Below are 13,981 nucleotides of genomic sequence, written 5' to 3'. Positions count from 1 at the left end.
GTGGAAAAAGTCAAGGGGTCTGAATACTTTCCGAATGCACTGTATACAGAGTACAGGACTGGTATCACCAGACCCGTGGGCTGATGGGCAGAGAGGTGTCTGTCCGTCTGCCTCCGGAGTGAATCTTTGGATGGGTGCTCAGAAGATTAAAAACCCCTCTTATCACCACACCAACTCACGATCTCTGATGTATTCGGAGATAGAGACAGATAAGTGAGCCGTTTCAAATAGGCTACAGTTGTGCTGATGGAAGAATAACGTCGAGTAACTTGCCCTATATGATTTGAAATGGGTTTTTAAAAAAGGCATTCAAACTCTCACGGGAAATTGGGATCAGTGGTGTTTACCATGCCTGGGGATCTTGGAAAAGTGAAACGAACAGTTTTGAAGATCATTTAATTATTTTTTGGGCAATCACTTTAAGAACGTAGCTTGAAATCGGGTATGAGTGTGTACAGATTCTTCATTGTGTCAGAGTGGTAGCCCCCTCCATGCCTAATAAGGAGTGTGAGTATGTGAGTGTGAGTGTGATAATGTGAGAGAGCATGTGTGTGTGTGCGCGTGCGCCTGTGAGAGTGTGACAGAACGATTGTCACGGATAGAGCGAGTCCGTTATTTTACTGTCACACTCCGGTCCCCTGGGGCTTCTTGGTGGGATGGTGCACAGCACGGTAGCGAAGCAAAGCGGGAAGAAGTTATTCGGACGCCTGCTTTCTCCCTCGGACGGTCGGTGTGTTTGGTTGCTTGGGCAGTACTCTATTAATGTACTGTAGGACAAACACACAGCTCTGTCTCTCTCTGTCACTGACTGTCCTTAGAGTATCAGGACCCTCTGCGCGTGTCTTTTGAGACCACACTGTCAGAAGATCAAGAACACTCACACCTGCCCCTTCTTGAAGCCTGCTTTGTGTAACTAACGGAGACGGGAACGGACCTTTTCCCACACGGTCGCATGCCCACCCGGTGGCACACATCAGGCTGATGATGATAGGACCAGAGAGATTTGGGCTCGTGGAGTTACCGCTGCGCCCAGTGAACGTCGACGGTTCACCTCTCCTGGAGTTGGCGGGAGAGGAGCCGTGCGCAACGGGTGACCACCACGAGATTGAGAGCCTAGTGACAGCGTCGGTTGAGGTGCCTGTGACTGTTGAAAGCAGTACGTGGGGGTAAGAGACATTAACAAGCTGACGATACTGACGGGTGGTGTGTGAAGGTAGACGACTGTACCAGTCCTGTCACTGCTTTGTGGTCTCAGAGCATTTTGTATTATACTGTAAATAAATCAGAGAAACACCATTTAGTATGATACAGTATGTTACCTTTCATATGGTATGTATTAACCCTCCTGTTGTGTTCCGGTCGAATTGGACCGATTTACAAGTTTTCTCTCTGAAAAATGTAGTTAAATTAATCTGATTGTCATAAGGTTCCATGACTTTGTCCACACAGGGCATCTGAACACACAAAATACATTGATGATTTTCATTACATTTTGGGTGTTTTATTTAACTTTTGTACACCTGTTGTGATCCCGGTGACCGGTCATTAGAAATGAATGGGTGAGACTAGAATTAGTGTATAAAATTGAGTTCAGGCACATGCCCATTCATCAGATGGACACACTTCCTCTCCCCGACCCCCACATGCATGTACGTTTGAGCACACACGCACACACACACACACACACACACACACACATCTCACTCCCCTTCCTCTTCAAAGGAGGAGACACTCTAGACCCAAACTGTTACAGACCTATATCCATCCTGCCCTGCCTTTCTAAAGACTCCGAAAGCCAAGTGAACAAACAGATCACCGACCATTTTGAATCCCACCGTACCTTCTCTGCTATGCAATCCGGTTTCCGAGCTGGTCACGGGTGCACCTCGGCCACGCTCAAGGTCCTAAACGATATCATAACCGCCATCGATAAAAGACAGTACTGTGCAGCCGTCTTCATCGACCTGGCGAAGGCTTTCGACTCTGTCAATCCCCATATTCTTATCGGCAGACTCAACAGCCTTGGTTTCTCAAATGACTGCCTCGCCTGGTTCACTAACTACTTCTCAGATAGAGTTCAGTGTGTCAAATCGGAGGGCCTGTTGTCCGGACCTCTGGCAGTCTCTATGGGGGTGCCACGGGGTTCAATTTTCAGGCCGACTGTTTTCTCTGTATATATCAATGATGTCGCTCTTGCTGTTGGTGATTCTTTGATCCACCTCTACGCAGACAACACCATTCTGTATACATCTGTCCTTTCTTTGGACACTGTTAACAAACATCTAGAACTAGCTTCAACGCCATACAACACTCCTTCCGTGGTCTCCAACTGCTCTTAAATACAAGTAAAACTAAATGCATGCTCTTCAACCGATCGCTGCCTGCACCTGCCCGCCTGTCCAACATCACTACTCTGGACGGCTCTGACTTAGAATATGTGGACAACTACAAATACCTAGGTGTCTGGTTAGACTGTAAACTCTCCCTCCAGACTCACATCAAACATCTCCAATCCAAAGTCAAATCTAGAATTGGCTTCCTATTCCGCAACAAAGCATCCTTTACTCATGCTGCCAAACATACCCTTGTAAAACTGACCATCCTACCAATCCTCGACTTCGGTGATGTCATTTACAAAATAGCCTCCAAAACCCTACTCAATAAATTGGATGCAGTCTATCACAGTGCCATCCGTTTTGTCACCAAAGCCCCATATACTACCCACCACTGCGACCTGTACACTCTCGTTGGCTGGCCCTCGCTTCATACTCGTCGCCAAACCCACTGGTTCCAGGTCATCTACAAGACCCTGCTAGGTAAAGTCCCCCCTTATCTCAGCTCGCTGGTCACCATAGCAGCACCTACCTGTAGCACGCGCTCCAGCAGGTATATCTCTCTAGTCACCCCCAAAACCAATTCTTCCTTTGGACGCCTCTCCTTCCAGTTCTCTGCTGCCAATGACTGGAACGAACTACAAAAATCTCTGAAACTGGAAACACTTATCTCCCTCACTAGCTTTAAGCACCAGCTGTCAGAGCAGCTCATAGATTACTGCACCTGTACATAGCCCATCTATAATTTAGCCCAAACAACTACCTCTTTACCTACTGTATTTATTTATTTATTTATTTTGCTCCTTTGCACCCCATTATTTCTGTCTCTACTTTGCGCTTTCTTCCACTGCAAACCAACCATTCCAGTGTTTTTTAGTTTTTATTTTACTTGCTGTGTTGTATTCACTTCGCCTCCATGGCCTTTTTATATTTTTATTTATTTATACATATATTTGTTTGCCTTCACCTCCCTTATCTCACCTCACTTGCTCACATTGTATATAGACTTATTTTTTTCACTGTATTATTGACTATATGTTTGTTTTACTCCATGTGTAACTATGTGTTGTTGTATGTGTCGAACTGCTTTGCTTTATCTTGGCCAGGTCGCAATTGTAAATGAGAACGTGTTCTCAATTTGCCTACCTGGTTAAATAAAGGTTAAATAAAAAATAAAATAAAAAATTTGTTTTTGTTTTTGCTCTTTTGCACACCAGTATGTCTACTTGCACATCCTCATCTGCACATATATCACTCCAGTGTAAATTGCTAAATTGTCATTATTTCGCCACTACGGCCTATTTGTTGCCTTACCGCCTTAATTCAGTTGCACACACTGTATACTGATTTTTCCATTGTGTTATTGACTGTACAGTTGATTATCCCATGTGTAACTCTGTGTCGTTGTTTTTGTCGCACTGCTTTATCTTGGCCAGATTGCAGGTGTAAATGAGAACATGTTTTCAACTGGCCTACCTGGTTAAATAAAGGTGCAATAAAAAAAATATTTTAAAAATGGCTTCCATGGCAACCCCCACGTGAACCTTTCCCCAATAGAATCTTTCCCCGACGGGAACCACACCTGTTGGTATTCTCACAAACAATCACAACATTGTTTCAATAATATATAGAACTTCTCGCAGCTCTGGTATATAAAGCTTTTTTTTTAGGCCTTGCTCACAATTCATTTTGTGGCAGCACAATGACCAAATGATATACTGTGTGTGAGGCTCTTGATCATATCTTTGATCATGACACTGGTGAGGAGGAGTGAGGGCAGGAAACTGACAGTGAAGTAGTCTGTGATAAATAGGACAATATGTTTAATCTGGGTATTTGTTATAGTCAAAATAATCCATAGATTATAGTTTTTTTACTCAAAAACGAGTTGTATGAGCTAAGGTCAATGAGACCTACAGGCCACAAATAGCAAATAGAAGTTCAAAACGTGTAATGTTGTAACGCTTGTCTTCTGGAGGAGAAGGAGATGACCAAGGTGCAGCGTGGTAAGTACTCATAATTACTTTTAATGAAGACGAATACTATAACGAAACAACAAAAACGAAAAACAAACAGTTCTGCAAGGTGACATACACTAAAAAGAAAACAACCAACCACAAACACAGGTGGGAACAGGCTACCTAAGTATGATTCTCAATCAGAGACAACGATAGACAGCTGCCTCTGATTGAGAACCATACCAGGCCAAACACACAGAAATACAACACAAGGACAACATAGAACACCAGACATAGAATGCCCACCCAAACTCACGCCCTGATCAACCAAAATAGAGACATAAAAAGGATCTCTACGGTCAGGGCGTGACAGTACCCCCCCCCCCCCAAAGCTGCGGACTCTGGCCGCAAAACCTGAACCTATAGGGGAGGGTCTGGGTGGGTATTTCACTGCGGTGGCGGCTCTGGTGCGGGACGTGGACCCTGCTCCACCTTAGTCCTGGCCCACTTAGGTGGCGCCTCTGGAGCGGGGACCCTTACCGCCGACCCCGAACTGGGGACCCTCGCAGCGGGCCCCGGACAGGAGGGAGACTCTGGCTGCTCCGGACAGGAGGGTGACTCTGGCTGCTCCGGACAGGAGGGAGACTCTGGCTGCTCCGGACAGGAGGGCGTCGCTGGAGGGCGACGCTGGAGGCTCCGGACTGGAGGGCGTCGCTGGAGGCTCCGGACTGGAGGTTGTCGCTGGAGGCTCCGGACTAGAGGGCGTCGCTGGAGGCTCCGGACTAGAGGGCGTCGCTGGAGGCCCCGGACTAGAGGGCTCTCGCTGGAGGCGCCGGACTAGAGCGAGACGCTGGAGGCTCCGGACTAGAGGGCGACACTAGAGGCTCCGGACTAGAGGGCGACGCTGGAGGCTCCGGACTAGAGGGAAACGCTGGAGGCTCCGTACTAGAGGGAGACGCTGGAGGCTCCGTACTAGAGGGAGACGTTGGAGGCTCCGTACTAGAGGGAGACGCTGGAGGCTCCGTACTAGAGGGAGACGCTGGAGGCTCCGTACTAGAGGGCGACTCTGGAGGCTCCGGAGTAGAGGGAGACGCTGGAGGCTCCGGACTAGAAGGCGTTGCTGGAGGCTCCGGACTGACGTCCTTTGTTGGAGGCCTCGTGCCATAACTCCTCACTGGAGGTTTCGTGCCATGGATCCTCACTGGAGGCTTCGTGCCATGGATCATCACTGGAGGCTTCGTGCCATGGATCATCACTGGAGGCTTCGTGCCATGGATCATCACTGGAGGCTTCGTGCCATGGATTATCACTGGAGGCTTCTTGCCATGGATCATCACTGGAGGCTTCTTGCCATGGATCATCACTGGAGGCTTCTTGCCATGGATCATCACTGGAGGCTTCTTGACATGGATCATCACTGGAGGCTTCGTGCCATGGATCATCACTGGAGGCTTCGTGCCATGGATCATCACTGGAGGCTTCTTGTCATGGATCATCACTGGAGGCTTCTTGCCATGGATCATCACTGGAGGCTTCGTGCCATTGATCATCACTGGAGGCTTCGTGCCATGGATTATCACTGGAGGCTTCTTGCCATGGATTATCACTGGAGGCTTCTTGCCATAGATTATCACAGGTAGCTTCGCTCTGGGAGAAGACACAGGACTCACCAGGCTGGGGAGACATGCAGGAGGGTTAGAGTTTAGCACAGGCACATGACTCACCAGGCTGGGGAGACATGCAGGAGGCCTTGCCCTTAGCCAAGGCACCGGATACACTGGGCCGTGGAGGCTCACTGGAGGTCTCGAGCAAAGAGCCTGCACAACCCGTCCTGACTGTATGGTGACTTTGGCCCTGCACGTGCGGGACGCAGGCACAGGACGCACTGGGCTATGCAGACGCACTGGAGACACAGTGTGCAGAGCTGGCGCAGGATAACCCGGGCCGAGGAGACGCACTAGAGGCCTGGAGAGCAGGGCTGGCACACTCCTTCCTGGCTCGATGCCCACTCTCGCCCGGCAGATGCGAGGAGCTGCGATGTAACGTACCGGGCTATGAACACGAACTGGAGACACCGTGCGCTCCACCGCATAGCACGGTGCCTGACCAGTACGACTCTCACCACGGTAAGCACGGGGAGTTGGCTCAGGTCTCCTACCTGAGTCCGCAAATCTCCCCGTGTGTCCCCCCCCAAAAAAAATCTGGGGCTGCCTCTCGGGTTTCCTTGCCAACCGTGTTCCCTTATACCACCGGTTCCTTTCTCCTGCTGTCTCCGCTCTCCTGGCTGCCTCCACCTGTTCCCATGGAAGGCGATCCCTTCCAGCCAGGATCTCCTCCCATGTGTAAGATCACTTGCCATCCAGAATGTCCTCCCATGTCCATTCCTCCTTTTTACCACGCTGCTTGGTCCGTTGTTGGTGGGTGGTTCTGTAACGCTTGTCGTCTGGAGGAGGAGTAGAAGACCAAGGTGCAGCGTGGTAAGTACTCATAATTACTTTTAATGAAGATGAATACTATAACAAAACAACAAAAACGATAAACGAACAGCTCTGCAAGGTGACATACACTAAACAGAAAACAACCACCCACAAACACAGGTGGGAACAGGCTACCTAAGTATGATTCTCAATCAGAGACAACGATAGACAGCTGCCTCTGAGAACCATACCAGGCCAAACACACAGAAATACAACACAAGGACAACATAGAACACCAGACATAGAATGCCCACCCAAACTCACGCCCTGACCAACCAAAATAGAGACATAAAAAGGATCTCTACGGTCAGGGCGTGACAAATGTTCACAAGAACATAAGTTGATAAAAAGATCTAACACAACATTAGGTGATAATATATGGATTGTTATGGATTTATAATCAGCTATAATGGGGCGGTCATTTTGGACTGGGAACACAGAATTAATTAACATGAAACAAACACAACAGGAGGGTTAATTTGTGGATATCCATCATCCATTTTATAGTATATTTAGCAAATTGGAATTCATACAGCATTTTAGGAATTTTCTAAATGTACAATATGTTAGGAATTTTCAAAACGTATATGTTATGAATTACAATTTGTTGTGGCTAATGTTAGGTAGCTAATCCTAATGTTAGCTACAGTGAGCTCCAAAAGTATTGGGACAGTGACACATGACACATGATTACGGAATATTCTGAATTAATTGTGAATAATGATGAGTGAGAAAGTTAGAGGCACAAATATCATAGCCCCAAAAAATGCTACCCTCCCCTGTTATTGTAATGGTAAGAGGTTAGCATGTCTTGGGGGTATGATATTTGTGTGTCTGTTTCTTACTCATCATTAGTCATGATTCATTCAGGATTATCCGTAATCATGGTAGCATCCACATTAATGTAGAAGTGTTTGAAAACATATTCTATTCTTATTTACAACAAAAGTGATTCCAAAATGACACTACATTATTTACCATTAATTTATATTGGGCACAAAATATCTGAAACAAATAAAAAAAACAGCAAGTGCATCCAACAAATTTGTAGAGTCACAAGCTTGATGTAGTCATTGCATCTTCTGCGTCTTTACCTTACTGTAGCTGACAGTCACTTGCTGTATGACTCAGGTCTAGATGGTTGCTGGCTGTATTCACCACTGTTGTGTCTGAGGAGAACACAAATGTTGTGTCTAAAGCCCAGAGAGCTATATGGCTCTGGTTGAGCCTAACAGAGTCCATGTCCACAGGCTGATTTGTGTTGGGTCATAATAACATAGCCTACAGTAGGCTACAGTACATGGCATTTTGTAACTTTGCTGAAAAAACGGGTAAAGGAAATATAAGGTTATTTGTCAGCCCATATGTAGCCCTCTCTGTCCAGGTGTCCTGTTCAGGTAGAAGGATCAGGGAAATATTGCAATACTGTTGTCACGACTTCCGCCGAAGTCGGTTCCTCTCCTTGTTCGGGCGGTGTTCGGCGGTCGACGTCACCGGTCTTCTAGCCATCGCCGATCCATTTTTCATTTTCCATTTGTTTTGTCTTGTTTTCCCACACACCTGGTTTACATGCCCTCATTACGTGTTGTGTATTTAACCCTCTGTTCCCCCCATGTCTGTGTGTGGAATTGTTTGTTGTAAGTGCTTGTGCACATGTTTGACTGGTGCGCAACGGGTTTTTGTGCCCATATTTTGTAATTCTTATGCAGTTGGTTTTACTACTAAACTGCTCCGGCTATTACCTAGTTCTGCTCTCCTGCGTCTGACTTCCCTGCCACTAGTTACGCACCCCTTACAACTGTATATTTGTAAGTATTTTTCCAGTTATAAAATGAGCAGTGAGACAGACAGCGGGAACACCAGTGGGGTTGGGATTTGATCCCAGGCAGGTAGGGGACTGCATGTGCCGAGGGTGGCCAACGTCAGGCACAGGAAAATACTTGGGTATGATCACATTTAGAGGAAATGTTTGGATGTGGATTATAGTCAAATTATGTTAGATGTCCAGCAAGAGACTTGACCAACCTGCAGGTTGCGTGTCTGGTTATATGACAGTGTGTAGGTGTACCATTCGAAGCTATTTGTGTGTATGTGATAGATATTATGCTGACCCTGACCTCTCCCCCACCACTAATGCACCTTTGTCCACGGGGAACGACTGAGGTGTGAGCAACACATCTCTCTCTCTCCCTCTATCCTTTTTTCTCTATTTCCCCTCACTTCCCTCTGCTCCTCCCCCTCTTCGCTCTCTTCTATCTGTGTGGCTGCTCTGCCCCCCTCTCTTCTCTCTTATCCACTCTTTCAGTCACTTTAACTATACCGACATGTACATATTACCTCAATTAGCCCGACTAACCGGTGCCCCCGCACATTGACTCTGTACCGGTACCACCTGTATATAGCCTCGCTACTGTTATTTTCACTGTAATTTTACTGTTTTTTAAAATGTATTTCTGTACTTATCTATTGTTTACCTAATATCAATTTTTTTACTTCAAAATTGCACTGTTGAACCTCTCTCTCTCGCTCTCACACATATATACACACACACACACACACACACACACACACACACACACACACACACACACACACACACACACACACACACACACACACACACACACACACACACACACACACACACACACACACACACACACACACACATTATCTGCCCCATATTTGTATTGCTCTAAGCAGAGATGAGAGTCAGAGAGAAAGAGGGACATTATGTATACTGTATAAAAGAGAGACAGAGAGAGAGAGAGGGAGAGAGAAAGAGACAGATAAAGAGAGACAGAGAAAGAAAGACAGAGAAAGAGAGACAGAGAAAGAGAGACAGAGAAAGAGAGACGGATACAGAGAACGTTGATTGTGGGGGTTGTAGTTCTGTGTCTAGGGTTGTAGTCACGGTGTCTGTCTGTATGGCTCCTTAGCGGAATGTGGGACATCTAGGGCAGGTCCAACCTGCAGCCCTCACATATTCAAATGAACATTTTTACACCTGTATAAAAGCCCATTACATGTTAATTTAGATCTACAAGGACATTTTATTGATCTGCCAGTATTTTCATTCAGATATTCCAGTTAACTCTTTGATGTGTCCTTTCATTTGCCTACCAATTATATTGGATTATTCACCATGGCAACCACTTATTTCTCCGTTCGGGTTGGCTCTCGTGGAGATCAGACTGTTTTCAATTGAAGGGATATTTGTGCGTTTATGACCAAATGAAAGTCAGAACAAAAACGTATTTAACTTTTATGATATTCCTGTTGCTATTGTTATATGTAAATACAATACATTTGTATGTAGAGGGGTAACTTTCTTCACCAGTTCTCTTATCATTTTGTAAAATTATGTGATTAGCCTACCTGTTGGTGTAACTGTAATGTTAATTCTCTTGAGAGGAATTATGGTGTGTTATTTTTCTCTTATTGTCAATTGTGTATGGAGATTACTAACATTACTGTTCAATGTGATATTCTCTATTGGATTTACATTATAGTAATTTTCTATTTATTTTACCCTGCTTCCCTCTGTACACAGACTACATATACACTCTGTTTCATCATTAAACTCCTAGACTGGGCTTCTGTCTCTTTGACCAGAGTGCAGTCCGGTATCTGTTTACTCCCAGCGGCCTGTCCTCACATTAGAGAGTACCAGACTCTGTCCTCTATTTAGGTCATTAGAGCATAAATGTACCTGTCGCACTTCTCTTACCCTCTACGCTGCATCTAGCACTCATCTCCTCTTCTGTCCTTTCATCCTTTGCTTTTCGTACATATTACACAGAGGAGTCTAAAATGTTTATGTCCATTACATGGAAAGGGAGAATATATTTTGATTTGTTTCAGACATGATTCCGTATGTGTTATTTCATAGTTGATGTCTTCACTATTCTACAATGTAGAAAATTGTATAAATTAAACCCCTGGAATGAGTAGGTGTGTTCAAACTTTTGACTGGTACTGTAAATATAGTAGATCGAGCCTGTAGAAGCTGATGGGATCCTCTTATTAATAGAAGCCATCAGGCTGTTCTCACGCAATTGCATAGGTTGTAGAAATGTTGCGCATTGGGTGTGTAAACTCTGACCCAGCAGTAGACAGCCATATATCTCTCTCTGTGCAACAGGCCTGTCTACAGAAAGCTGTAGGGATCATTTCCCTCAACTCTCATTTGCTTTGTCTGGGCTGTAGCCTACATATATATCTCTTTGGCCTGTAGATGCAGTATAACTGGACAATTCCAAGGTAACAGAGTGACAGTAAATGTCAAACAAAAACCAATGATTGCAACGTTAAACAAACCATACAACTCTCTCTTTGCATCTGCACTGTTCTTCAAGTAAATGTGTTTTTGTACATTTTTCATGTGACATTTTTAAAAGTAGTCCTTGTCCATAAAGTTGTGTGGTTTTGTTTAACGTTGCAATCCATTGTTTTAGTTCGACATACATTTTAAAGTTTGGAAAAAAAACTTAGTCTCAGCATCATCATTCAACTCTCATAGCGCCACTCATAGAAACACTGTCTTTTATCTCTTACAGCGCCTTCTCTACCTCTTAGAGCTCTTTGTTGACTCTGGTGCTCTGTCTCGCTCTCTACACTGTAGATATTGTTCTTTCTCCAGTCAGGGAGGAGAAGGGAGGGGGAATTGGTAATGACAAGGTTTGAGGAGGTGATGGGGAGTGAGGTCGAAAGCAAAGAGGGACAGGACTTTAGTCAGGTTTTTATCTCTCTGGGCCAGGTGCCGGGTAGACGTTGGAACGAGCGGGAGATGAGTGGAGGTAAGGAGAAAACAATTTAATATTTGTCCTATTTCACACATGTACAAGTGTGTATGAACACACGTGTGAATTGGAAATGTGTTTATTTGCATATCCGACTCTCCCTGAAACACCATCAGAGAGTGAGGTCACAGCCAAGGTCTGCCTTCATCAACAGCAACCCTGGAGCAATTAGGGTTAAGTTCCTTGCTCAAGGGCACATGAACAGATTTTTCACCTTGTCAATTGGGGGATTCGTACTAACGAACTTTCAGTTACTGGCCCAACTCTCTAACTGCTAGGCTACCTGTCGCCCTTAAGGGAGAGGGAGGGAGAAGGGGAGGAGTAGAGGGAAAGAGAGGTAGAGAAAGATGGATGGGTTCACTCTCTTTCACACACCTATATGGGTACACAGACCCTCAGCATTCAAACTGTATGCGTGTGTTCTGCAGAGAGAAGACGCCGTTCCACCACGTCAGGTCTACACTGCTCTACACTGGAAGTCTCCTGAGCCGGACTCTGTCTGAGGGGAGCGACGCCTTCCAAATCACCAGTATATCCACTGAGGAGCTAGGAGGTCAGTGTGTGTGTGTGTGTGTGTGTGTGTGTGTGTGTGTGTGTGTGTGTGTGTGTGTGTGTGTGTGTGTGTGTGTGTGTGTGTGTGTGTGTGTGTGTGTGTGTGTGTGTGTGTGTGTGTGTGTGTGTGTGTGTGTGTGTGTGTGTGTGTGTGTGTGTGTGTGTAAGCGTGCGCACGTGTGCAACAGTATTGGTATAAAGCTTAGGTATAAAGTGGTCTGTCCTCCAAATGTCTAAATTCTTCGCCACGATGTAAACAACTATTTATCGGTTCAATAAAGAAGAAACACCGACTTGCAAAGCTACACTGGCTCAATAAGAACGTGTTTGATTGGCTGTAGCAGAAGGATACTGTCACGTTGCATAAGCATGGGAGACAGGCGCAGGATACGTAATAGTTTTTTAAAATTCTCTATCCAAAACAAGAGTGAGGTGTAAACCTCTAAAATAATTAATGGAACGAGACCCATAATAACAAGTGCACAAAAATACACAAAAACCGAGCACAGGTACTCACAAGACCAATGGACATAGGACAATGATCGACAAGGTCAATGGGGAACAGAGGGCACATATATACACATACTAATGAGAACCAGGTGTACGTAATGAGACGAGACAGTCCGGGGTTGGTGGTGATGATCCAGTTCAGTGAAATCTAGAAGGCCGGTGACGTAGACCTCTGGAGCTGGTGAACGAAATGAGCAGCAGTACCGGGGGGATCCGTGACAGATACAACCTTTTCCTGCACTGAGCAATCGGATTGGTCGAAGCATGTCCTGTGGACGGTCAAGGGCTAAGTGTTTAGAAACTAATTCGTGTAATTCTGACCTCTTAGTGTTGGGTTATCACTACGTCCTCTCAATCACACATGGGAACCTTTGATGTGGAGAACAAAGAGATCCCATTGCGTGTTGGAGATTAATGGATGTTGATAATCCACCCATCAAGGGATACAGAAGGCTATTTTTCCATCGCCTGCCTGTGAAGGGTAGTACAGTGGTTCCCAAACTAGGGGTTGCGTCCCCATGTGGGTCCAGCTGATTTGAAAATGGGGTCGCGGGACAATTTACAAAATCCAGAGAAAAAATATATATATTATAATATCGTCTTTGTATGTCAAAATCATTGTAATATACTTAACCTTAAAAATCTAAATGAAAATTATTCAAATCTAAAAGATACAATTCAAACAGAGAGTGCCTTTAGATCATGAGAAAAGACCACACATGACCTTTGCACTTGAATCATTCCCACATTGAATGGCTAGGCCTGCTACGCTATGAAACACTATTGCACAGACTTTGATATTACCAGCTGCAATTGATATGGTGAAAACAGTGTGTCACCACACAGGCTGAGGCACATAAACTCACATCAATAGGCCTACCTTTGTTAGATAATGTTAAACAAATCATTTATGCTATTGCTAGCAAAAAAGAGGAAACTCTGACTGAACAACTGGAAAAACTCCCCAGTTTATGCTCTCCAAATGGACGTGAACTGTAAGGGGCAAAATGTCCACGCATTGACTTTTGTTCGTTATACATGTCGGGGGGTACTATTCACGGGGACATATTGTTCTGTCTCACGATTCCCAAGATTGAAATGGCACAGGAGATGTTCAGTGTGCTGTGTGGCTATATTGACAAAAAACTGATTCCATGGGAACGAATGGTGGGCTTTTGCAAAGATGGGGCTCCATCTATGGCGGGATGGTGGGCAGGCCTCTGCAATATAGTTATGAATGTGTCTCCCTCTGCTATATGGACGCATTGTATGATACACTGATAGCAACTGGTGGCAAAAGAGCTGAGCTCAGAACTCAGAGACACACTGCAGCAGGTAACTTTGATTAT

General features: G+C 45.3%; 1 protein-coding gene across 1 annotated transcript in view; it reads left to right on the top strand.

Annotated features, from left to right (window-relative positions):
• Positions 1 to 592: 592 nt before the first annotated feature.
• The window catches only part of LOC139538033 (calcium-binding protein 8-like), a 75,265-nt gene continuing 61,876 nt past the window's right edge, over positions 593 to 13,981 (top strand). The window contains exons 1-2 of the mRNA XM_071339948.1: positions 593 to 1,166; positions 11,999 to 12,123. Of these exons, the coding sequence (XP_071196049.1) occupies positions 982 to 1,166; positions 11,999 to 12,123 (310 nt within the window). The 5' untranslated portion in view covers positions 593 to 981. The remainder of the gene's footprint in view (positions 1,167 to 11,998; positions 12,124 to 13,981) is intronic.

The sequence above is a fragment of the Salvelinus alpinus genome, chromosome 13 (genome assembly GCF_045679555.1).
Source record: "Salvelinus alpinus chromosome 13, SLU_Salpinus.1, whole genome shotgun sequence".
Classification (NCBI taxonomy): domain Eukaryota; kingdom Metazoa; phylum Chordata; class Actinopteri; order Salmoniformes; family Salmonidae; genus Salvelinus; species Salvelinus alpinus.
The sequence above is the reverse complement of the archived record's forward strand: the minus strand, read 5'-3'. Positions and strand labels throughout refer to the sequence as shown.